A 26,854-nucleotide genomic window follows, 5' to 3' on the forward strand; every position below is an offset into this window, starting at 1 on the left:
ACGTACCTGTCGTATGTAGTGCTTGTAATGGTCTTGAACATTTGTTGGAAGCTTCTCACATGTTCGAAACAAATGTTTGTACAACTGGCGGACAGTTGTGATCTGTTTTGCGACAGATATCATGATGCAACGGAATGAAACAGAAACAGGAACCAGGAAAGAGATTGGCATGTAACCGTAGTATATTGTTATTCCGATTCTAGTGCATTCTGATGTAGCGCATCAGTGGGTTACTATAGCTTGCCTCCATACTTCTGTATCACTTTCAACTTTCGGTTTGTTTTGACTGCTCCAGTATGTAAACAATGGCCTGAGTTAAAGTTGCGTAATACATCATGTGAGGCGTTATCCGCTGATACATCTGGCTAATGAATATTGATTTTGTAAAGATGCTATACGACAAGAAGAGCATTACTGATAGGGATTAGATACATCAAGGGAGTTCATCTCCGTAAAAGGTAAAGAGATCATGGTTCTAGGCCGGAGGGACAATTTAAGTGTGTGGACTGATCGAGCTTGGCTAAGGCTAAGCCCAACTCCTGCAGAATTTAGTTTTGAATTAAGTTTTAAAAGAATAGGTTGGATCTGCCTATAGGAAAGGTGTGAGAATGTGGATAAGACGTTCAATACTTACGTTGTCACCCACCCCCTCCCTAAGAGTATAATGCGTCATCGGAGTCGTTGCACTTGCGGAGAGGAGTATGGGTGTCTTCAGAAACATTTCAAGTTGACGCCAAAACGGGTGCATTCTGAGACATATTTATAGACCGTAAATTATTTCTAAGCGACAGACTGCTGAAAATGAGGACCTTTGATTTGAATGACCAAGTGGAGGCAGCTCTTATAATCAATCCCACTGCATCCGGCCGGGCGTTGCGTGACCCCGACTGGTTCCCGGCCGCGGCACAAATGACCTCCGTGAAAACTTTAGCAGGTCATTATAGTTTGTAAATAAAGTGCTAATTTTGGGATACAAAATTGTCCCATATTTTGGCATCTAGTTTTTTTTTGTTTATACAATGCAATTACTTTTTCAAGTTGGCATGAAAAAATGCAGAATTTTTAAAACTATAAATTTTACCCAACTATAGTTAGTCACTCCAATATAAAAAGGCATTTTAATTCTTGAATCGAGCCTTGATTGAACATCAAAAGAGTCATCAATAGACTTAGTGAGACTATGGCCCGGCATAAATTGAGATCGCCGTATGGGCCCACAAGGCAAGTAACTTTTCATGAACTTAGTCAAAGTAAAGTGCAAGGCAAAAATAAGTAGACTCTGATCGAATTTGGCGTTCTGTTGAGTGTCGGCATAGTTTTGTTCACAAGAACTCAGTCTGGTAAAAGAACAATTTATGACAAATGAAAGTTATCTAAACTGGAAGAAGCTGGCCGTAACCGTAATTATAATAGTTTGACTGTGAATTCTTTTCACAATTTGAAATCTTGAACTGGATTAAAGCAAACGTTCATCACTTACTTTCACATAAATATATTTCACTAAATCGGGAGACATTCATGCACCTAGTAGTCAGACCAAGAAAAGAAGTGTGTATCCCACAATGCAATAATGCTATCATGGCATTTCTGCAAGTTATTTCCTATCTCTATCGGTAAACATCTTTGCTAAATATAGGCGTCTATTATAATTATTCATGCACAAGTCATTCTTCGTAATAAGTGCCAATGTTCTCGACAACTAAAATACCACTGTTAACACCACTTTCATTACTCGTAATCTGCAGACAAGACGAAAATTTGTTAGGTTTGCACTGCTCTTTGTTATAATAGTATTTCATATGAGTTCTATTGCTTGGCTCAATCTAGGCCTAAGTTACCGGTAGACATGGTCTGTAGTACTAGTAGACCGAATTGCTGAGTCGAGGTAGGTTAGCAGGAAACGACATTGGTTAGCCTATACTTTAAAATTCATAGTCTAGATCTAGATAAAGTTAGGCTACAGTAGGCCTAGGCTAAAGTTCAATAAAAAGGAAGAGGACTTGGCCACTTTAGATCAAACCACTTTACATTTTGTATTCTTCAGGCCCAGTTCTATTGGTAATTTGATGTAGCTGTTGGGGGTACCGTTGTTTTCCGCACACGTTACTTTCCGCTGAAACAAAACGGTGTTTTCCGCAAACAAATTTGTCAGCGGAAAACAACGTTTTTTTCAGCGGAAAGTACCGTTTTTGAGGGGAGGAACAGAATGACTTACTGAAATGATTAGGCACATGGAAGGATTCAGGAAGATGGAAAAGATAGGATTTGACTGTAACAGGATAAAATGTAGCTACGAGACTAGATTATTATTAGGATAGCTAAGGTTGTAGCTTAGGTTGTAAGCACTAGCTTAAAGGCGATATCGCTCGTAGACTTTTTTTTGAGGGCGCTGGCATTATCGCGGTTTCAGCGAGGTTTAATGGGACCCCTAAAACTCACGTGACCTCGGTGGCAAATTTAGATCAGTGAATAGCACAGGCAAGCGTATGCGTAACAAGCCCGTACCCATGCACACATAATGATATGGCACAGCATTTCAGATTATTGTACTGTTTACCGCAAAGGATTTTCGTACGCGATAGTTTGTTGTTTGTGTGCCTTTTGAGTAAAGAATACTGTACGATTTTCGTACAAATACATTCGATTAGACTAGAGTATAGTGACAATCATGGAAAAGGGATCAGGGCAAGGAGAATCGGGCGAAAGAAAACGACCTTATCCTGGAACGAGCGTATAGGTTCAAGTGGAGGAAAGCCATTGTTGCATGGACCTGACAAAAACAGCAGTGCAAAGGAACAACAGCGACGAAGAGATGCCACGAAGAACTCCCTGCTTCTACGTTCCTACGTAAACTGGCAAATGGAGAAAGAACTCTACAAACATGTCCACGATTTGTCTTCTGTTAGCAACGCAGATTTCGCAGAACATTTGCTTCAGGATCACACAAAAAGGTAATGATTTGCTAAGCTAGGCTAAAACTGTATAGGGTAATACTAGTACATAGTAGTACTACAGGGTATTGTCCTAGGTAACTGTCAGTATTGCGAAGTACAGAAAACTGCAAAGTTCGGACACCACTAAGAAATACACGATTTCACCATGATAACCTACAAGCGAAAGCCAATATCACTAAAAACTAGGAAGCTACAGTTATTTCCTCTCCAAAATGACCCGTGCGCAAGTATGTACGTACATATCTGTCAATAAAATGAAGATAGTTTTGGGGGTATTTTAAGGCATAGGTGTTCGAACTTCGCAGTGTCTATGCTATTGTATTTGTAACATACATGATTTGATGAGCCTAGGCTTTGTAACTAGGCCTATCATTCATTATTTTTCCAATGGACCTAGCGTATGCTAACCTTATCATACTTATCCTAGCACAAAATAGCAGTAAGTTGTATTACTGAGTCATCATCATCACTGTTTGTGAATGCTTGTCATGGGGATACTGTATAGGCCGTTTCTTACGACTAGTCGTAACAATTATAAACTATTCTTACGACAAAGGCAAATTCATGTGCAGTAAATAAGGCAACTGCGCATGTAGTAGAGGTAACCCTAAACATAACCCTAACCCTAACCGGAAGTTATTGTTACTCATCGTCGTAAAATTAGTACTCCTAATCATAAAAATAGCAACTGCCCATGCGTAGTCGGAAATTATTCTTACGACTAGTTGTAAGAATAGCCACTTTGTACTGTATACAGTTAAATATTAAAATATCCTTTCTAAAGAAGACTGACAGGGACTGGGGGTCTTTAGTTTCACTCCTCATATTTATGCCATGGAAAGCTGGGCCTTCTCATCACCAAAAAGTAAACTGTTTTTGCCTCAACAAATTGATGGAAATATATTTTCTAACCACTAGGCCTAGGTGATCTGTTCATCCCCACCCCCTCCAGGTTCTAAATTGTTATCAGCTGTCCTTGTTTGAAGAATAATTCTTGTGAATGAGCATTTGAAAGAAAAGCCTCACCTATGCCCAGTCATAATTAACTGGGCATATAACATAGGACTAAGGCCTATAGTATTAGTAATAAGTATCAGAATTTAGTGTTCATAGTAACTGTATTCCCTAATTTTGTAATATACACCAGTGAGGAAGGCCTACTGTGCTGTACAAGTACAACCACATGGACCTGCAATTTCTCCTATAAAAATAATGCACCTACATAAATAATTTAGAATCACTCCTAACTGATTCACATGTTTTCACACCGCTGCGTATGCAACTAGACCTTAGGTTTTTCTAAGGTCAGCCACAGCCAGCATATATGCAATCAAGTTTTAATGGTTCATTTGGGCAACAGGGTGTTATACTGTTATCTACTGACTGTCTGTCCAATATTCCAGCAATCATGTGTACATGTCTGTGTTTGGGATTTTTGAAGGAACCCAACTGCTATGCAAGAAATTAGGTAAATTAGCCTCACAAATTGAGGGACCATAGTACATATAGCTATACCTATATAAACCTTTATATAGCCATGCCTGGGGGTAAGAAAGTACCAGTTTTTTTTTTGTGTAGGCCTGATGCTCATACTTTATGATGCTGTGCTAAATAAACATATTTTTTATATATAGTCAGTATATACTATGCTTGTTTTTGTTCAGCTTCTTGTGAATGATCTGATGTTTAGTATTCAAAAATTACAATATCTATTAAATTTGGTGGCCGAAACTATCTCTTGTGGAGAGTAATCTAGCGTTAAATTAATGGTAGTCTGAAATCAAGCTATTCATGTAAACAGGAATTTTTCACAATGGTGGGCTTATGTCATGGTGTAAGCTACAGTAGCATCTCAATTCTCACTCATGAAACCAACTGCTCACATAAACAGGAAGTTTACACAGTAGGTAAATAATGAGTGTACATCAAACTCTCATCAAAAGACTGGACATCTTTTAGCGATATGAAACCAATCAGTTCACTAAGACAGGAAGTTTACATAGTAAATTTTACATTGACATGTGAGCTCAAGTTGTTGGGCAAGCAGTTGGGCAACACAAAATTATCCTTACAATTCTTGAAAGGTACCGCGGTTTATGGATATGTTGAAGAAGAGTATGAAAGAATATCTCATCCTTATCTGGGTTTTAATCAATGTGGGTTAACAATATGTTATTATTGAAATATGCCTAAGTGTTTGTTTGTTACTTTTCTCTTTCGTATTTTTTCTTGGGTAGGTATGATAAAAACATGTATGTTTGTAATGATTTGGTCATTACCAGATTCATTATGCATACAATTAAGCTTGGGGTGTACAGTAAAATTACTATTTCAGTTATATGATTTACGGACAATTTTTTTGGTTTCATTGTATAGGTTTCAAATGCATCTTTTCCGGAAAGATGCTGAAAGTCAAACAGAGGCATTCTCAGCAGCTGTCACCACAGAAAGATCAGTTGACACTCAGAAAGGAGAAGGTAAATTTATATGTTTATCCTTGCATGAATTACAGACTGGAAGAGCAGTGCTAATCTTATCTGATCTGATGTGATCAGAAAAATAATACAATTTCATTCTCATTTAATTCCAAAAAAAAAGAAAAAAATGGTAGCATATTGCTCATCCACTAAAAAGCATACATGTGTATGAAAATTTATAAAAGTAAGTGGGCCTGATATTATCAGGATCTTCTTTAGAGGCAAACTGACTAGTAACAGTAAATTCAAGAGACACAATAGAGCCTGGAACAGAGAGAACATGGTGAACACAAAGAAAGAAGTTAATGCTGTATTGAACAAAAGGAGTCAGTGAAAGCAGAGGTATTTAGATAAACTGTGGAGTACAAAGCGAGGATTAAGTAAGGAGAGAGGGCGAATAAACTATAGCAGAATACAGAGATGGAGCAGGATAAAGTTAGTCATGTCCTTCCTGTATATTGAGCCTATTCAGTTGAATGGTGCTAGGGCATTCCGTCCGCTCTCTCTATCTCTGCTGTGGTGTACTATGTCTGAGATGGTTAGTCTACGAATTCAGTTACCTGTTGGGACATGTCTTTAATGGTATGATTGGGCAGCTGAAAGTGTTCCCCTACTGGAGTGTCCATTTTCATGGTATTTACTTGTGACTAGAACTGCTTCTTGAGGGTGGTCTTGGTTTCACCAACACACTTGTAACTTCAATGTCCTCTAAACTCAATGACACCATTTAAATTGAAATATCAGTTTCCAGTGCTGCATAAGTGTGATAAGTTCTAAACAAAAGGTATATTTTTAGTCACAGCCATAGAAGCTATAGCAGGATACTTGCAATCTAGTAACTCTTGTTTTATGTAATCTCTACAGATACTCCTGATCCAGTTACTTCAACACCTCTCAAGAAGCCATCTGCCAATGTTCTGTCCAATGTTACCAGTAGGATTAGATATGGAGCAGCATGGGAGAGAAACCTCAGACTATACGAATACACATTGCCACATTTACATGATCCTGAACAAAAGAGATCATACATATGGCAGGGGCAAGCACTTTTCCCAGACTTTTGTTGACAGGTTGTGCGACATTCACAAACGTTGGATTAGCAGCTAATGATACATCTGCATCACCAGATTGAGATAAATTGCTTTCGTCCATTTTGTTCGATAGTAGCTATGACTGTGAATCAGGAGCTTGGCCACCCTCTAAGTCAAGGTGGGCAAGGTTGGGGAAATTCAATCAAGGAGTAACAATCAGAGAATGGCCAGCTTTATATTATTGTATATAGGCCTACACGCACAGCGTGTATAAATATCTGTATCGGTTTATTTATACTGGTGTTCATTTCCGTTGCCAGGAGGGGATATGATTTGAACGTGGGGGAGGGTGTGGGGGGGTGGGGAGGGGGTCCCATTTGAAGTGTCCAAACGATGCTAATCTTTACATCTATCTTCTTGAATCACATGTACCCCTATCGACACGATCAATCAGTCCTGTCTCTCACCTCCTCTCATGCACTGGTGTATTTATTTCCTGGCAAGATAACAGTTAGGCATAGTAAGGGTCAGAGGTCATCACAACTTAAAGAGTTGTGCGAGTCCCTGTGGTCTCTTACATCCTGGTAGCAGTAGAGGGAAGAAGCCTAATAGATCAGAAACCATAATCATCTTCTGTTGTGTCTTATTTTCCAGCATCCTTGAAACATTATATCCTTCCCCTCTGATTTGTTGATGTCATAAAGCTGTATTTATGTTGTGCATTATTTAATTCCAGTATTTAGATTGTATATTCTTCTTGTGTATTTGACAGTATCCCAGTGATCTCCATTTTTCTGCTCTTGGTTTTTTTCTCTCTATGGACTTTCATATCATATCTATCTCTACCCCTAGCCTCCATCTCCACATTTTCTTTACTTTCTTCCTCCATCCCTTCATCTGTCTTTCACGCTTTCTTTCTTGACCTCTTTCCTCCCCTCTGTTTACCCTGTATGTTTTAGTTTGCCGACTCCCCCCCCCCCCGCATCTCACCCCCAAAAAAGTTCACAAGGTTGACAAGTCTCCCCGTGCTAGTCCCAAGCTATACACCCTTGTTGTGGTGACCGTTCAATATACTTGCGGATCAAATGGAAAGCCCCACCCTTTACTTCCCAGTGTCATGAATCGGCAAATGGAAGATTATTCGGAGTTGTTCGTGATGGTTCATGGTGATCTTATAGTCAGGCATAGGCCTATATGGTTCTCTTTGTCCTTCATTGCCGTCGAAGTTTGAAATGAATTAATCGTGCTAGGAACTTCCGGGCAATGTTTAATTTTCTGTGGCAAGAAAAAAAGTTTCCCCCCAGTCTCTCCTGGTTGACTATATAGAGCCCGTACGCCTATATGGTCACACAATAGTATAGATAAGTATGATCCATGCAGACATCTAGTATATATTTTTTTAAATTCAATCCAATTTCAGTTAAAGTTTCGAGTTGTAATTCGAGTCAGTCGTGATGAGGTGCCCCATGGTGGAGCTGGGTAACCCACCCCAACCCCGTTGCCGACTTTTTGGCATTTCGTTGGGAGCCGTTCGGAACAAGAAGCAGGATAGTCAATTCTGGGAGTACAGTACGCTGGAAAGCAATACACTGACGTGATTTAAAAAAAAAAGAAGTTTCTTGCTTTGACGGCCGATGCTCAGCGAGACACTTTTCAATGGAAATAACTATTAGTTTATTGTTCATGTACTTATTCCCTTTTTGCCAATCCTTTCTAAAGAGGGTGGAGCCGCCCTTATGGCAACGTATTTTCCTTTCCTTTTCCGTTCAAGTTTCGTTATTTTTTAATTCTGGTCAAAGGGGTGCAAGGACAGGGTTTACGTGCACCGGTTAGGAGGACGGGGTGCAGCTAGGGCAAGTGCTCTGTGATCGCCTAAAGGGCCCGTTGCCAGGAGTCCAAAAATAATTAAATATACATATTTATCTGTATATGGTATATGACATAAAATGCTTTGTCTTTCCCTCCTGATATATAACTAAAATTTATATATAAAATACAATGTAAGCTGTGACTCAGTCTGTGTATAATTAATACCTAAATTGGCTGAAGTACCAATTGTTCACACATGACGGACTTGACTTTACGTTTGATACCCAATAGTTTGTAATCACTTCAGTCAATTTTTTCACTCATTCGCGTTTGTCTTTTTGTGACACCAGTCAGCGTGAATCAGACATAAAGTTCATAACTATTAGTTTCTTGAGCTGTTTCTTGACTTCAACTGCTCACCATGTAGGCCTAAAAGAGTAAAAGCAGGGAACTGCTAGAGTAGCAGCTCCCTGGTCGAACTATTACGCATGATGCAAAGCTCGACCGTAACCTATACTGTACAGCCCATTAGTTGTGAAAAGTTCTGAACGTAAAACAAAGCACTGAGTTTTGTATCACACAACACACACGAAAACGCGGCGTAATACCGCATACTACTGACCAGGGAGTTGCTCTATAACAACTCCCTGTACTGCCACAGACAAGAAACTATGCAGGAATTTCGCCAAGGCCACCGTTCAAGTAACCAAACCCGTTTATTGCTTACTAGCCGTAAATACGGGATTGCTGAGAAATTACGAGACAACAGCGACGATCCGATAGAGGGTAGTATTGATATTATTTTTGAATCGGGTGGTGTGAAGGACAGAATTTACGAGGAAATTACGAGCGATCCCACCTTTAAGCTATAAGCACAAGTTTAATTTTAGTTAAACAGCGCCACCTTTTTGGGTTGTAGTTTTCGATATGCCGTGAAGGTGAAAAAAAGGTGAGCTGCCGTTACGATTTGGTCTCGCTAAGTTTCATCCTTTAGGGGGAGGAGGGTGAGGGGTGGGGTGATATTTTGATCTATTGGTAATATTATATGTACAGAGTGAAAATATAAAGGGCCATATAATATCATGTCGGTGGATATTGTGTATGGTGTTTTATTCATAATTCATAACCTCATTCAGTGGGTTTTTGAACGTTAGTAACAGTAGACCTAAGCCCGCGAAGTAAGAAGCTAAAATGGGAGCTGGGGTTGTGAGTTTGTTTATAGCGGTTGGTAAATACCGCAGCAAATTGCAGGTTGTACCCAAATGCTCTTGAAACAGTTTATTTTGGTAACCTTAATCAGAGGGGCAGGGTGGGCACAGTGGATCACTGGGGCAGAGAGGATCATGGGGCACAGTGTTACTGTTCACTTCAAATAACTGAAAGAAATAGAATAAAAACAGTATGTATTTCTATTAATTTTACCATCACATCGAAGCCTATTATTCCCAAAAGAATAACCATAGTGGCTGCAGTACCAGACAAAGTTGAAAATTCATTGTTGCTGCTTATCATTGTGTTTATACCAGGGTTTAGCCTAGTTTTACAGTTTGTTTTACTGAGACGGGTACCGTTGTTTTCCGCACACGTTACTTTCCGCTGAAACAAAACGGTGTTTTCCGCAAACAAATTTGTCAGCGGAAAACAACGTTTTTTTCAGCGGAAAGTACCGTTTTTGAGGGGAGGAACAGAATGACTTACTGAAATGATTAGGCACATGGAAGGATTCAGGAAGATGGAAAAGATAGGATTTGACTGTAACAGGATAAAATGTAGCTACGAGACTAGATTATTATTAGGATAGCTAAGGTTGTAGCTTAGGTTGTAAGCACTAGCTTAAGCTATAAGCACAAGTTTAATTTTAGTTAAACAGCGCCACCTTTTTGGGTTGTAGTTTTCGATATGCCGTGAAGGTGAAAAAAAGGTGAGCTGCCGTTACGATTTGGTCTCGCTAAGTTTCATCCTTTAGGGGGAGGAGGGTGAGGGGTGGGGTGATATTTTGATCTATTGGTAATATTATATGTACAGAGTGAAAATATAAAGGGCCATATAATATCATGTCGGTGGATATTGTGTATGGTGTTTTATTCATAATTCATAACCTCATTCAGTGGGTTTTTGAACGTTAGTAACAGTAGACCTAAGCCCGCGAAGTAAGAAGCTAAAATGGGAGCTGGGGTTGTGAGTTTGTTTATAGCGGTTGGTAAATACCGCAGCAAATTGCAGGTTGTACCCAAATGCTCTTGAAACAGTTTATTTTGGTAACCTTAATCAGAGGGGCAGGGTGGGCACAGTGGATCACTGGGGCAGAGAGGATCATGGGGCACAGTGTTACTGTTCACTTCAAATAACTGAAAGAAATAGAATAAAAACAGTATGTATTTCTATTAATTTTACCATCACATCGAAGCCTATTATTCCCAAAAGAATAACCATAGTGGCTGCAGTACCAGACAAAGTTGAAAATTCATTGTTGCTGCTTATCATTGTGTTTATACCAGGGTTTAGCCTAGTTTTACAGTTTGTTTTACTGAGAAAGTAGAAAAGCATTAACAGTAGATGTTTTGATGTAAGGCTATTTTAGTATTGTTGAGTGTAGTGTGCATATAACTATCAATTTTCTTGCTGCTCGTAAGATCACCTTGAGATACTTTATTTTCTTTTTGATCATTTCACATGTGCAAATTCGTCCAGGTAGATACCAAACAAAGTTGTATCTATTAAGGTAGGCTATAGTTTCAATTTTTGGATTTGGCCAATATTAATATTCATAGTTGAGATTGAATGTGTTTGTTACCCTTGCTGCCATTTAAATCACCTTTAGCATTTTAATTTGGTTGTCGATTTTTTGATGTACGCAAATTAGTTAGCTAAGTTGTTCTTTGTTTCCTTTTCTAATGATTCACTGTGCCCCATTGAGTGAGCCAGTCTGAAAAAAATCACCCCCCCCTGCCTCTCCCCCATGAAATTTAAATTGTTGCTAGGTCGGTGTAGGGAATTGCTGTGAATGTAGCATTCATTATATACAATCAGACACACAAAAAAGGAGAGAAAGGGCTTTTTAACATTTAAAAAGTCTATTCAACAATAAAACAAATATAACACATTTAATCAAACAGGCGATTTATTAATAACGTTCAAAGCCAACAAGAACACTTAAATTTTTAATCATGGTTGAGCGCACTTGGGAACTACCCCCAAGGCCCTGCCCATGCCCTCTTTTCTCCCCGTAGGGACAGGCGAGGAGTTAGTTCCTGTTACCTATACAGCTCGATCTCTTCTCCTAAACATCCAAATTGCCCAGCATCTTGGCGCATGCCTGCAGCAACCTACTCGTGGAGCGTTTCCCCTCCTCGAATTCATCCCAATAGTTTGAAAGCTTCTTTTGGATGTTTTTGTATCCTTTCCTCTCCGCTCTCTTCAATTTTCCTTCTGACACGAGCAGAACTTGTACTTTCACAAAGCTGGCCGCTTCGAACATGGCCCATAGAAGAGGATAAAATGGACTCTTAGCCCCTACATCTTTGTTTAATGCATGGTGCCACCCTGTAAAGAAACAAGTAAGGTAGCTGTTAATTGAATTTCTGCAACTTTTATTATAAAATTTGCATATTACAAATATAAAATATATTATAAAATATTATCTGCGACAAGTTGAGATATTAATTTAATACCTTTGTGTAATATGACTATTAAAACAAAACAGTCACAAAAATTACTTCAGGGATATAAAGTGTCAACACCTGTCAATCAGTTACCTTCTACATCATTGTTGGTCCTGATTGACCTACGATACATGCACCATGCATCAGGTGCCCACAGTCCATCGCCCATCCAGGTCTCACGGATATATAAACACAGGGCCTTCATCTCATCCGATGCTGCCTCCCCTGCCAGAACATCAAACTGGGGCCGGATCTGTCCCACTGGCAGCATCGGCAGAGCCATCAACTTCTTTATGAAGGACTGTGATCCACTGTCAGTCAGGTATGCTGTTCGCAAGCCCAAATTTTGCACCTAAGAAGGAAAGGTTGATACCGTGATGAAAATACAATATGATATAACACATAACCACAACTTAAACAAGAATACCTTTCCAATGAAATAATAACATTTTCTTTGTTTACCTTTCTCCACACTGCTTGGCGCCAGTGAAAATTGCACCCTAAAATGGTGACATTCTTGAAGATGGATTTTGCCCCTCTCCACATTGCCGCTTCGAAATCCATCACCATGCGCCTCAATCGTGGTTCAGTAGGCAGGGCACCCTTCACTGCTCTCAGAACTTTCCTGTAATCTTTTCGTTTTCTGCGAGACATTACAGCAAAAAGCAAAGGTACTTGCTTAATGCTTTCCCCTTGCTGAATGAACGCATGCAACGAAAATAATTGACTGAAAGGAGAGCGGCAGACTTTAAAAGTGGCATCAGCATACCTGCGAGAAGTAAAGTTAGAAAGGAATTTATAACAACATATATGTTATTAATTAAACAACGTAAGATGGAAGGAAAGAAGTCAGATTTATCATGAAAAAACAAACACAATGTTAGTTGGTCATAATAAAACACTTACCAGCACTTTGCTTTGGCCAGTAAAGCAAGCTGTTGCTCAGTTGAAAACAACAGATGACGTGCCTCCTCATCCACCCTTACGTCAGCCACCAGAAATTGCTGTGGAACGTGTTCTAACTGAAAAAAAACAAAAAAAAAAACAAATTATAACCTACTATTTATGTGGGGGGGGGCAGACATTTTAAACACAAAAGAACATAAAATAAGTAATTAATACCTGCAGTTCAAAATCCAAATTCTTTGGTTCTTCCGGACGATTCATCCTACGAACGGTCCTTGTTGTTTGGAGGAGTTGCTCCATACATGGCAACCCAGGGCAATTCCGTGGATCTCCTTCTGGAAGGTGAGTACTCAGTGCCCGGCGAACCAATTGACTTGGTTTTTCTTTTGGATGGTTAAGTGCCGATTCCTATTAAATGATAAAAGGAGAAATGAATCAGAACTGAACTGACTAACTAAGAGAAATGTGTAGAGAATGTTTGAATCACATCTTAGACTAAATTTCTTTGAGAAAAATGACAGTGTATGGGCGAAGACTAATGCCCTAAACTTATATCTGTAGATAATTATAACCAACAGCTATGTACCTTTATTTCCTTTCTTATCTTTGCCACACTCTCTGACCCCTGCACTGCCTCGTGTAGGTGACCCTTCAGACTCCTGGTAAAAATTTCTCCACTTTGTTTTAAACTGGCAGGGCAGTAGGGAATGTCCTTGGAACGTACAGGGCATCTCCATGCAATTGATCCATCTGAAAAAACCAAGAAAATTTGTTTGATAATATTTTCTCCTATTAGAATTGTGGTAGCCTTTCAGATTTTCATATGATCTGAATTGCAGAAAGGGCAAACATTACACGTAAAAAATACAAACATGCATAAAAATGGTACACTTCATGTGAATTTAGCCTACCTTTATTAATGTTCCTCAAAATGTAGGAGTAACCCAGGCTGTCGAATATTTTCTCCTTGCCTCTTGTTGAGCCGCCTTCTAGGAAGGTGTACCTGATTGGTGTGTCCAACTCCAAGGCAACGTCCGGAGTAGGGTCTGGTTGTTCCTGTGCAAGAAATTGAAAGATATATTTAAAGCATTGAAATATTTGTTTAAAGATTTGAAATTATGTTGTGGTCTCGTAATTTTAGTTTTGTATAAAAATATCACACACTACAACTGACCTCGACATCCAAATGACTATCGTCGTTACTATTTCCAGGATCAACGTTCTCCCCAACACTCCCAACAGCCTCACTCAACTGGACAGCATCGCGCTGTTCTTCCTTGCAGGGAGCACATGTCCAGTAAAAGTTTCGCTGGGACCGAACCAGTGCTAAGTATTGCCTTCGACCCATGACTGAAGTACAAAGTGGGGAAAAAAGAAAGTGAAAACAGTACGGAGGAGCTTCCCCAAATTTAAAAAATAGAAAAATAATAAGTTGTTAAACATTGTTCCATAATAACATGATTAACACAAGTTGATTGACGTTGCTGTGCGTCTCCAATTGTACCCACAGCTATTATTGGTTACACTAAAGACAAGCATTGTTAATTAATTGTGCATGCACTATTCATTGCCGTAGTCCGATCATACTTGGCTATTGCGCTTTTGTTCAAGGATTAGAAGGGGGTTCACAGAAGAATAAACAGTGGATGATTAAGGGTTGGTCCCGAACTAAAAGCCAACATACTCTTTGAACAATATCTTGATAAATAAACTAATATATGTATCGTTGCAATTTGCGACATGACGGTAAAACTTTCAAAGATTTGAACGAGATAGAAAGAAATAAACACATTTTAAGCGACAAATAGTCAAACGGCGATTTTCACAATTGAATATTTAACGTTTATATAGGCTTAAAAAACAACATCGGTATTTTGGTATTTTTTTATGAAACGTTAACATTTGTCGTTGCAGTTTGATGTATTACGGGAAAAGTTTGAGGTAGGCCTATATGAAAAGTAATAAAGAGGTATTTACGTACTTGATAAAGAAACAACGATTTCCATTTCAGTTATTTTAAAATAAATTAAACAAAGCCTAGCTACTTGCCAAATTCACTTGATGAGAAAAGGGGAGAGGAATCGACTTACCATTTCCACAAGTACGGTGTTGCCACTTCCTGCAAACATCACATTGAAGTGCCTCCTGACGCGGACGGACGGTAGCGATGCAGCTAAGACAAAAATCGGCCATGATTTTAGATGTAACTTGTAAGAAAGATGGTGCAAAATGCGTGTTCGGGTCTTGAAACAGCCCTTACTTATACAGCCATTTCAAGCGAAAATCAAAGATACCGCCTTTTACAACTTTTTTTTAAAACCTTCATTACGCGGACCGCAGTTTTAATACTTTATTAGAGACTCAATCCTTCATAACGCGGGCGTCCCTTTGCCCTTTTATCCGCCGACCGCCTCATACTTCTTTAATAATCCCTAATTACAAACACCCCAAGCCTCCTCTAAATTATAAGCAGCTTAACTTTTCTGACATGAACTCAGTCTAACCATCCTTTATTGAAGTTGTTAGATACTTTCTTATGTTATTTTAATCATCCTGCCTGAATTTGGTATCTTAAAATTAAGGAAAATATAGTGTACAGGTAAGTGGAAAAAAAAAATGTTTTCCGCAGAAAATTTTTTCAGCGGAAAGTATTCAGCGGAAAGTAACGTATGCGGAAAACAACTGAAACCAGCTGTTGGTGTGGTCTAAACTGCTTCCAATGATGTTGTCGCATTGTACATAACCTAACTGCGACATGTGTATGTATACATAAGTATGTATGTATTTTAGATCCTACTGCAAACAGGAACTTGCGAATAAGCCTCATTGGCTAATCAAAGCCGCAAGCTGACCAAAGTCAGTCTCGTACATTCATATTTAACGTCCATGATTATGAATTGTCAATTGTCTACAACTCTGAAATTGGATGACATACATTAACCTTGGACTGGAGTGACTCGAAAAAATGTTTGAAAGCCTGTCTGATATGCGATTCAGTTTCAGTTTTTCAGTCAACCTGCCATATCTTATTATGATTTTCAGAATTGTTTAAATTATCCAAAGTAGTTTGTTGTATCATTCATGCAATAACAATTCTTTTTCCATCTTTTCTCTTAGTCTGATGTGAACAATTTAAATTCATTGCCAACATGTCACTCCCTGGATTCAGAAGGAAACCAAAGAAGCCAGTTTTTCACGTCGACGAGAAAGAATTACTCTGTAAAAATGGTTGTGGTTTCTATGGAAACGTGGCCTGGCAAGGACTCTGCTCGAAATGCTGGAGAGAGGTTTCGCAGAAACAAAGAGAAGCCCAGATACAAAGTGATGAAAAACTTGCCAGAGAGTGAGTTTATTTTGTATAATTTACTTGATTTGCATGGTTTATTCTTCATCTCTCTGGAGGGTGGTGTTGTAGATTGGCAAAGCATTGAAGATTGATCCTTTTGAAACTAAATGTGTTGCTGACTGTAAACAAAATGAAAAGGATTAAACCAACTACAAAATGGGGTAGACCTACCTAATTTATAGGGGATATATCTGGATACAGCTTTGTTTCTTCATGTGTTTCACAAACTTGCTCCCAGGCCATTATTAAGCTTGATTATAAATCAACAGATCTCAACGTCTATATGAAAACAAAGATAGTTTTAAAGATTTGGGAGAGAAACAATTGTTATGAAGAGGTTGATTGGTTCTAAGGATTATGTTTGGTCTTCTTTAATCAGGTTAATTTCCTTAGTCTGGTTGATGCTTGTCTTTAATTGGTAACTCTTGCTGTGTTTCAAATAAAGCAACTGGTTACATCTGCATTACTTAATCTACTGGGCCCTCTGTGAGATTTTTTTTTACCAGATTCACCTTTACATGTCGCCACAGTTAGGCCTGACTATTGGAGGTTCAGGGAGGTGGTGGTTTGGGGGGGGGGGGTAGTGGTGGCTATAGCCCCGGGGCCCAGGTTCAATAAGGTTGCCCTGCAAAATATGAAGGGGGAAGGGAAATATGCGATGAAAGAATAGGGAGTTCACATTGTCATGATCTACTGAAGGAAAAGTGAAGTGCATGAAAGGGTTTTTGGTGACATATTTGCCAATAGGGCTTAACCTGGTTCTCAAAGCTCACTGTAGTAGTTTGTTTTTCGGTACAAATGAACTATTGCGCATTCATTTACAAAAAAAGTACAAATATTGATGAAAATAACAACAAATGCTCAGGTTTTAAAAGTACATCATTAGATATAAAACATGGGCACATCTGCTGCTTGTTTTTTGACACAAGTTTTCTAAACAATAGCTCTGTTTTTTAAACGTACAATGGTATCTTCTGTTCTCAGGATTTATGAGAAGGAAGAGGCTTTGGCTGCCAGATCAAGGTTACCACAATCTTCACAGCCCGAGGAACAACTGCCTTCGGAAGATGGCACACAGCAGATGGGAGTCGGTTTCGAAAAGTTCGAAGGCAGGCAACAAAACCGAAATAGAGCTACTTCAAAATCTTTGAAAACAATATTATCTAGAAGTCGTCCAGTCAAAGGTCAGTCGTAAATTGCTTAATTTGCGATCGTCTTGTTTTATCAAATTTACCATTTGTTTTCTGTACGGAATCAACGCTTAATTCATTGCATCTGGAAAAGTTGATTTTAGAGTAAACAGAATTTGATACCAATGTTCTTTTCCAATGTTGAAATGAATTTTTTAACATTTCCCTAATTTCAAGAATGTGTAATCTCTATTCTCTGAAAGAAAATGGGAAAAGCTGTGAAAGTGTGTAGTTTGACCTTTTAAGGGTTTTTGTGCCTCTTTTGAAGTCAGACTCGTAATGAATTGTGTCGTCTGTTACAGAGACCGCCGACCAGCTATCCGAGAACCAATCACATCGCAAAGTCAAACGACAACTCAGCACAGAGAGCCGGCAGGCCAAGAGCCGATTCGTGGAATATCTCAGGAGGCTTAACAGAAATATGGCAGAAGATATATACAAACAGTGCACTGAATTGGTGGAAAAGATCGAACAGTTTCAAGAGAGACTCTCCATCGATCAGGTGGCAGGGAAGGTTCAGGATTTCTATGCAGAAATGGGCGACAGGATCGCTAGTCATCACATATATCAAGGTAAAGGGTTTTCGTTATTTCGTCCTTTCATGGATATAATATTGCTTGCAGGGGTGACTTTTATGGTAAACTGTTTTTTTTTTTACACCCCCTTTAAGAACCTTAAAGTCCATACTGCAGGCATGAGCTTTTTCCGCGGATTTGTGGAATATCCGTGGTTTCTTTTCTACCTCCGAGATTTACACCTCTCAATTTCCCTTGAATTTCTAACAACAGCGTTGTATCATTTGATCAGTGGTTCGCATGTTTTTCATTACCTTATGGATATCCAACATGCAGGGGGACAAAAACTATTATCCTAACACACTGTAGCATACACAAACTGGAGCCTATACCGCAATTTTTGCAAAGTTCTGTGATTTTATTTTTACCCCAGGCTCATCCCTAATACTGGAAGTTGTCTATAGATACAAAGAATTTGGTTTCTACAAGAGGATTTACTGTTGAGGAGATGTTTGTCAGACAACCCTGTTTGAGTAGTTTCATTTTCAGTTGAGAGAAGGAATGGATGGCTTATTATTACTACTCTCTCCATGTACATACCCTCACGTAATTTGCTGAACTAACTAGATATACTGTAATGCACTGACTAGAAAAATATGTGCCACGTTGTGACCTAATATATATGTAATCAGTGTACTTCAGGGGCTTCAGTACATCGTATTGTCTCTCCTGACATGGTGTGTTTTTATCAAGTGTTAAATTTTGATTCTTTAAAGGTGTAACAACGAACCAACAGTCTTCCATAATGGATCACATGGAGAAGTACTTAATGACGAGACTTCACAGGGATTTCTTCTCGCCAGCCGATACGGATGACGAACAGAAAGATTTGGCCATCCAGAACAGGATACGGAAGCTCCACTGGGTGACTGAGGATATGCTCGGAGCCGCTATCGAGGAAAGAAGTGTGGCCGTCAGTCAGCTCATTGTCCAAGCACAAACTGGTCAGTTAAGTTTTCCTCTCACCCGGCTGAGTTCAGAAGTTCTTAAGCCTTTACAGACAGTACTTGATGTACATGCGTTTGTGTACCAATTTCAACCAAGTGCATCCCTGTCACATATTGGATAAATAATACTTGTTTCAGTTCTGTTGGGGGAGGGGGGGGAGGGGGGAGGGGGGTGATTATGAGTATTCGCTGCAGTTATCAATAGTACGCTGTGGGTACTCACTAAGATTATGAGTACTCCCTACAATTAGCAATAGTACACTATGGGTCCTCACTAAGATTATGAGTACTCCCTGCAATTATCAATAGTAGGCTTTGGGTACTCACTAAGATTAAGAGTACTCACTACAATTATCAATAGTAAGTTATGGGTACTCACCTAGATTATGAGAACTCCCTACAATTATCAATAGTACGCTGTGGGTACTCACTAAGATTATGAGTACTTCACTACAATTCTCGATAGTACGCTGTGGGTATTCACTAAGATTATGAGTACTCCCTTCAATTATCGATAGTACGCTGTGGGTCCTCACTAAGATTATGAGTACTCACTACAATGCTCGATAGTACGCTATGGGTACTCGCTAAGATTATGAGTACTCCCTACAATTATCGATAGTACGCTGTGGGTACTCACTGAGATTATGAGTACTCACTACAATTATCAATATTACCCTGTAGGTACTCACTAAGATTATGAGTACTCCCTACAATAATCGATAGTACTCTGAGGGTACTCACTAGAATTCTCCTTGTAGTCTCCTTGATCTATCAACCAGTTTATATAATCTCTCTCTTTACCCAGAACTGATCGAGATGAACGCTAAGAAGGCTCCGATAGATAAGTTGGGTTGCGTGTCCCGTTGCTGCAAGATCATCTTCCAGATAGTTCAAGCTTCCCAGGGGATCCCAGCTGGTGCTGACGACTTCCTCCCAGTTCTCATTTACCTCATTCTTAAGGCTAATCCTCCGCAACTCCATTCCAACATTCAGTTCATATCAAGATTCTCCAGTCCTTCTCGACTCCAGTCTGGAGAGGTTGGCTACTTCTTTACTAATCTGGTGAGTTATTGCTGTCTCTATGGTAACAGGTTTCTTGACCTTGTACTCATTAGGCAGGAAGTGTTCACTTGGGGTCGTAATGCAGTCAAAGGAGGAAAACGTGATTGGTACAAACAAAGTGAATTAGTTGCAGACAGAAGGGTCTCTTTTGTTTTTCATATTTTATTGAGGCTATGAAAACAGGTTAAGACGTGTTCTGTTTTAACATCTTAATAATTTCTGCCATTTGATCCAGAGCTTCGTCAGTTTTATGCAATCCAATATCCATAACCTAACGCGTCTAATTGAAATAAAAGCAACTTAAATTTAACTAATTACTTTACAAATGTATGCAACACATTAAGTGCACACAAATTTTCTGGTCTACTTTTGGTCTATATTATATTTGGATTTGTTTGATTTAAGTTTGCATGTGAATAAAAACGATCCTGATGAAAATTCTTAGTTGCCAGCCAATGTGACAGAGGTCAGATGAGATTAAGTTTTGAAATTAATGTTATTTTGATAAGGTTGTTGATCTCTGAGGATCTATATACACTCATGTTGTTGATCTTTGATGATCTATATACATTCATGTTGTGAAGACACCTTGATTGGTTACATGAAACTATAAATCTAAGCTGTAGGCTGTTCTTAGATGTCAGTGATTTCAGAAAAACACTGTCAAGATAATAAATGACATGCAGGTTATGAATGGTGTCTCTCTTTGAGATAACACAGGTTCATCAAAGGGGTATTATGTAAGTCTTTGGGTAAGTGGGTAGATGGGTGAGTGGGTAGGTGGGTGAGTGGGTGGGTGAGTGGGTAGATGGGTAAGTCGGTCGGAAGACAGTAAGCAAACATGGCAGTTATTTCTGTGAGAGTTAACAATTATGACTTAGTCTTTGCTACCTCCCTGCAGACTTGTTCGATAATGTTCGTGGAGAATCTGGACGCCAAGTCCCTGTCGCTAACTCAGGAAGAATACGACGATTACATGTCCGGTAAACTCCAGCCCGCCCAGGCGGCAGAACCCATCTGCGAGGGCCTCTTCATGATGTACAACAACATATCGGCCCTGGAGGACCTCAGGCGACGCCAGGAGAACCTGATGAAGAACGCTCGGGAATTCAGCCGAGAGATGGAAGCCTGGAAACAGAAGGTGACCAATCAGATCGAGGACGCCATCAGCAGTAAACCTCTGGTCAAGAAACGGTACAGCAAACAGCCGGTCAACATAGACAACGACGTCGGGGAGGAGATGAAAGGGTTGCCCGTTCCCATGGAGCCGCAGAAAGTGAATTGAGAATAGAGAAAGGGAAACCAGGATGGTTTCACAATTCGATTGAAATAGAGAATTGACGAGGCTGCGTGCTAGCTCCATGGCATCGTGGAAAAACTCTTGAGAGATGGAATATTGAGAGGATTATTAGGGGTTTTGTTTCAAAGTTTTGAATGTCTCTGGTTTTGATTCCTTATTAAAGGCAGGAGTTTAAGTTTGGTCCACAAATTCTAGTGACAGTTTTGTCTGCATCATTCATGAGATCTAATGTAAACAATTATGTTTCACTTTAATAAACATGTTTTCTTTACCTCACCAAAATTGAAAAAATAAATATATATACCTAATTTTAGATTAATTTCGATGGTCCAACGCTCGCAACCACAGTATAAAAAAAAACATGCTTAATGGCTCCAATGAACATCCATTCATTTAGAAAGAAGTTTTGTCTTTGAAATAAGGAAACGTGTCCCTGGCTGATACTGTTGTTATTGCATATATACTTCTCAGATTGGCGGTCTTAAGCTGTATGAGGCAGCGATGTCTGCTTTAAGGGAATAAATCAGCAAGGTCTATGATCGTACTGTCCTCTCAAACAAGAGTCACAATTAACATGTCTCATTATTCGACTTGTTTTGGCTAAACTTTTCCAAATTTAAAAAGCAGAATGCCTATCAGTTTGGTGGTTAACAATGTTACTTGAAGCTTCTGTAGCACTTGGTGTTACTGTTTTAAGAATATTGGAATATACATTTTAATGTATAATTTTACAGATGTTGTTTGAGGTCTTGTTTAAGTTAACTGCAAACCAATCGTGCTCCTTTTACGAACAAGATCTCAAATCACTTTCAAAAATCAGATTTCCAGCTTGTATCATACCAAGCCTGTGAAAGCTGAAAGGTGAACTTAAGCTTTATTTTCTGAGTTATTTTGGGAGAAAACTTTCTTTGTCAAGGAATAAATACTCGTCCAGGGCAAATTTTGAATGGTCATTCTGTTTTCCTATATCATCAGATATCCAGCAGAAGGAAGACTAGTTGTGTACATCAACTTCAGATTGCATTGTAACTAAAATTAAACCCCAAAATAGGTAAAAATGATAAATTGGTATCAGGCTCATCAATTTGGAATTATTGAAAATTTTATTTGAGTTTTATTGGTCAAACACTGATGTTCTATTCACCAAACCTCCACATCTCTCCTACAGTGTATGTATTTACCATTCTTTGTTAATACGTTGGTACATTTTTCAGGGGACAACCAAATTTGCTCTTCCAAAGTCCAAGTGACAGCCAGAAAAAAAAATGCTTAAAAAATTTGCCCGTGGTCTGATAAGTCAAAACAATTGCTAGCCTTATGACGTTGTTTCAGTTGACACTTGATAAGATAGAAGATTAAGATGCATTATTCGTTAGGATCTTTTGACTTGTTCATATACTGTACATGTCCATACAGATACTCTGCCCTTACATGCATACATACACATATGTTGATGCACTGACTGTTCATGCAAGCAGAGATTTATATTTGTACATATATCTGTTCATGTCAACAATCATGTTACTATGTATATATATATACAGATGTGCTTGCACATGCTGTCATGCATACATACATACCCACATTTATACATACAGACAAACATGCAGATTACAGACATACATACATGTTAAACCAATCATATATATAGTAAGAAGGTATAAATCGTTTTGTACTTAACAAGCTTCGTATACGCTGATTTTAACACCAGTGCTGCACCAATGTGATTGGCTTGATTCAATTTTTTCCTTTTTTTTGTGCCCTCCTGCCTTTGACCTATTCTGCATTCTAGGTTTATTATTTTACTCTTGCTGTCCAGGAAATATTGCCGTTACCTAAATAATGATGATAATAATCCATCCCTATGCTAAATTTCTTATTAATACTCTATGTGCATTTTGTAAGTTGTAACACACTATAGTATACAACTGTTCTAGCTGGGTTAAATGGAGTCTGCACCGATTTTACTTGATGGTTATTAGATTTGATTGTTTGCTTTGACATCCATCACGGTACAAGAATGTCACCATCAATTCGCCATTTGTTTGCATTACATGGCTTTTCGCTTGCTTGTGACGTTTCATGCCTCTCTTCTTTTTCTTGTTTTTGGTGGAAAATTTCTCTCAAAGTACTCTAAAAAAGTCTTTGTAATGTAAAAGACATTTGACATTTGTCAAGTGGTACGAGCAAATTCGAACACAGGATGTGAGAGTAATATCTTATCAACCCGAAAGCCAAATTCTTTATTTTCACTATGGCGCGTATACGGCAAGTACAAACACTTCCAGGTAACATGATGAATGTTTCAGTTGTGAAGTTTAACGTGACCTGAAAATGTACACATTTTTTTCGAGTGAACGATTGCGACAGTTTGCGATATAGTAATCAACATATTTTGATATTTGCCAAACAGTGGTTGAAGTAGTAAGAGATTTTAAGTAACAAACACATTAAGATGCTTTCAGAGAAGTATATTCACCTCATTGAGTCTCGTTTCAAATCAATTTTCAGTGTTCATGTTTAACATTATATAATATTCACATTTTTTCTTTTTTTTCAAAAGGAGGAGTGAAATCGTTTCCATTAAACTCCATTAATTGGGTCATAACCTAAATTTCAAATCTTTTATTTCATTTGTATATTTAGCTGGTTTCATTCATATCACCAAAACAGATTTAATTTTTATAATTTATTTCCCTATCGGTATCATCATTCATAAGATATATATTTTATTGTAATTATTTCACTTTGTCATTCAATAGCCCCCATTTGCGGTGTTTCCAAATTCAAGCTTAGATTGGGAGCGTGAGCTGTTTTCAAAAGTAATTTTTGTTGTGGATTTTCACGGTGAAAGTTTTTTCCCAGACATCAAGGACAGGTGAAGTCAGACAATGATAACAGAAGAAAAGAAAAGAGAGCATTCTTCAGAATCTCGCAACCAGAGAGGCCAGATGGTGACTATTTTTGGTGCCTCTAGCAGATTTGGGAGGGCAATAGGATTTCTATTGTTAATACAGTTTTAAAGGTCTTCATCGAAATAAGCTATATGTCCAACTAATGGTCACTCATGCATGTTCAAAGTTTGACATATTATTCTCTGACACTCACTCTCAAAACATTTTAATAATTTTGGAGATATTTATGATTGTCTACTTTAACCTGCCCTATTTATGTCTCCATGTCTGGGAAAAAATTTGGAAGGTCAGAACCTACCTGAAAGTACTATTGAAAACGAAGTGAAAAGTTATAAAACTGCAATTTTTAGTTAATATGCTTAATTTTGGAGGCTATCATACTCTAGACCTTTGTATTAAAAGCATAGAAATTATGCTGGTATGATAATTTTCAAAAATGAGCTTTCTTCTACTTTTTTTTACTCTTATTTTTCTTTCTTTTTCACCCCTTCTTTTTTTGTTTTTTGTTGCTGAATGAGGTCTTGAAGTTCCTAAGCTTAGTGCAATCTTAAAATGAAACTTTGTGAACCTTTGTTTTTTAGGTTCATTTCTTTATGATTTCTTCTCAGTCTATGCTGATTGCATGTAGAGTCGAAGGATGGTTTCTTTCAATATTTTGTCACAGAGGTTTTTCTCTTTTTTCTTTTTTTTTCATTTTTCAAACTTAAAGGAGCATGCAATGTTTTAATGTGCTTTTGAAAGCACCCTTAAAGAGTGTGTGAAAGTTACATTACAGCAATTTTACTGTAACGATTAAATATTGTTTAGGACAGAAATGCCACAGAAGAGGGAAAATAGTCTAGTTCACATCCTCAGTTGTCAGATATTTAAGGCTAAATGTCAGAAATTATGTCATTTATGTAGTTAGAGATATTATGGAAAATGTTGAAAAGTGCTTTGTCAGTGGAAATCCAGATTTTTGTTTAACCTGTGACCCTCACCCCTCCCGTCCTTCATGCAAAAGTAACAACAATTTTGTGTTCTGGTTATGAATATCTAACGTTTAAAAGATTGTGAAAAAAAAAAGTGAGGTTAGAATCTGGTTCAATTATTCTGAGGTATTAATAATTTCTCAATGCAAGAGCAAACATCCAAAATTTCAAAAACTAAAAAAAAAAATGTCATATATTAATCCGACTGCTGTGCAAAAGGGATTGAACTTGCTGTAATTTACTAGGTCATCTCTAGCTCTTCTTCTAATTCATGCGGTCTGGATGAATAATTCCTAAACCGGAGCCATGTGTGTGGTAAAGCTTTTTGTAACCGCATAAGAGATTGTTATAACGTTTAATGCAACGAGGGATAAACGCTGCTTTGTGACGGATTGTGGCAGCATATTAGGCAATCTCATCTGTTCAAGTGTATTTCAATTACTGTTGTGTTAACCTTATGTTAATCAATTTGGAAGGTATTCATATGACATTTTATAGAACATAAAAAACATTGGTATTAAGGAGAGTTGTATGCGCTCTTTAACATCATTCTCTTCATTTTTACAATGTGATTGTTCGCAAGAAAACAGGGTTAGTCAACAAAGATTAAGTGCGTGAATTAAAGGTGAACGGATCAGAAACTAGGGAGACTCTTGGTTAGTGTGACCATATTTGAAAGTAATAGCCTGAAATAACCGTTTGGGTATTTGTACAGTGCATGCATGGATGTTTTACCAGACAGAATTAAAAATAAAAATTACTCTGTTGTTGGATGTTAATTGTTTCCAAGAAAATGTAAAACCATGGGAAAGTGGTAGAAGCCATGTTATGTGTGTGTGTTGGTGTTACTGTAGGTTATAAACTCGATAGCTCAAAAGTTTATGGTTCAGGAGCATACACCTTCATGAGTACAAAGACCTCATTGCATTTGTGGTATGAAAGAGTCATTTTGAGGTCAAGAGAGGTCAAAGTCTGCCTTTTGGCTATTCTGGTTATATATTACCTTCCAAAATGTGCTTACACCAATGCTGGTCTCAATTTAGCTATAAATAGGACAAGAAACCATATGGTGGGGTCTTCACCCTGGTTTTTGGTGTTTTTGCATCTGAACGGCCTCTGAATATTCTATGATCCTGTTTTCTTATTCACTTTCATTTTTCTAACATTTTCCATTAATTTATAATTAACTATATTTAAAGAAATCTGTTATTTATTTAACATCAACTGTTATTGCACTGACGAATCCATTGACAATGTTTTTTGTTGTTTTCAAATTTTAACTTTCAAATTTTCAAGCTGACATGAATCGTCAAAAATCTTCGAGGATAGCTCAATAATTACAAAGGGTAAAGTGCTTCATGATGTAAATGTCTGTTCAATGTTGTCTTTTTTTTTCTCTTTACAATTATAAAAAGAAGTCTGAGTCGATCTGCATGTGTGTTACGTGATATGTCTTCATGATGTAGCATTACATGAGAACTAAACTTAACTGACATAATAAAATGGCTGATAAAGGAGGCTAAAAAATAGAGGGGTTGGGGAGGGAGGGAAGGGTTGGGAGAGGGGGAGTGGGTAGCAGTGGGACCAGTGGTAAGAATTATTGCCTCCTTTGCTACAGAAAGCAGCCAATCAAAAATATTTGGCAGTGGGAGCACGATTTCACCATTCCTGCTCAGTTGTGTGTGAATTAGGAAAATAAATGATAA

The 26,854-nt window shown here is 38.3% G+C and overlaps 3 protein-coding genes across 5 annotated transcripts; 2 read left to right on the forward strand and 1 right to left on the reverse strand.

The window, feature by feature from the left end:
* The first annotated feature begins 1,609 nt into the window (after positions 1–1,609).
* On the forward strand, positions 1,610–26,502 carry LOC139980798 (rab5 GDP/GTP exchange factor-like). Of its 2 annotated transcripts, none has more exons than XM_071992734.1 (7): positions 1,610–1,765; positions 15,957–16,182; positions 17,170–17,369; positions 17,678–17,947; positions 18,667–18,894; positions 19,706–19,962; positions 20,864–26,502. In XM_071992734.1, exons 2-7 carry the CDS (start codon positions 15,989–15,991, stop codon positions 21,245–21,247), a joined length of 1,533 nt encoding a protein of 510 aa, XP_071848835.1. In that variant the 5' UTR covers positions 1,610–1,765; positions 15,957–15,988; the 3' UTR covers positions 21,248–26,502. The 2 variants fall into 2 exon arrangements, with proteins under 2 accessions (XP_071848835.1, XP_071848836.1); XM_071992735.1 differs by having other exon boundaries at positions 1,754–1,885.
* Positions 2,404–6,498, forward strand: LOC139980808 (uncharacterized). 2 transcript variants are annotated; one of them, XM_071992752.1, is made up of 3 exons: positions 2,404–2,951; positions 5,331–5,431; positions 6,296–6,498. In XM_071992752.1, the coding sequence occupies exons 1-3, from the start codon at positions 2,524–2,526 to the stop codon at positions 6,496–6,498; spliced, it is 732 nt and encodes a 243-aa protein (XP_071848853.1). In that variant the 5' UTR covers positions 2,404–2,523. The 2 variants fall into 2 exon arrangements, with proteins under 2 accessions (XP_071848853.1, XP_071848854.1); XM_071992753.1 differs by lacking the exon at positions 2,404–2,951 and adding an exon at positions 3,085–3,185.
* LOC139980795 (uncharacterized) lies at positions 7,659–15,523 on the reverse strand. The gene is made up of 9 exons (XM_071992731.1): positions 14,930–15,523; positions 14,014–14,189; positions 13,751–13,895; positions 13,426–13,589; positions 13,056–13,247; positions 12,840–12,955; positions 12,396–12,702; positions 12,027–12,285; positions 7,659–11,814 (listed from the first exon to the last, which is right to left on the reverse strand). The coding sequence occupies exons 1-9, from the start codon at positions 15,030–15,032 to the stop codon at positions 11,552–11,554; spliced, it is 1,725 nt and encodes a 574-aa protein (XP_071848832.1). The 5' UTR covers positions 15,033–15,523; the 3' UTR covers positions 7,659–11,551.
* Positions 26,503–26,854: the final 352 nt, after the last annotated feature.

The sequence above is a fragment of the Apostichopus japonicus genome, chromosome 15 (assembly GCF_037975245.1).
Source record: "Apostichopus japonicus isolate 1M-3 chromosome 15, ASM3797524v1, whole genome shotgun sequence".
Classification (NCBI taxonomy): Eukaryota; Metazoa; Echinodermata; class Holothuroidea; order Aspidochirotida; family Stichopodidae; genus Apostichopus; species Apostichopus japonicus.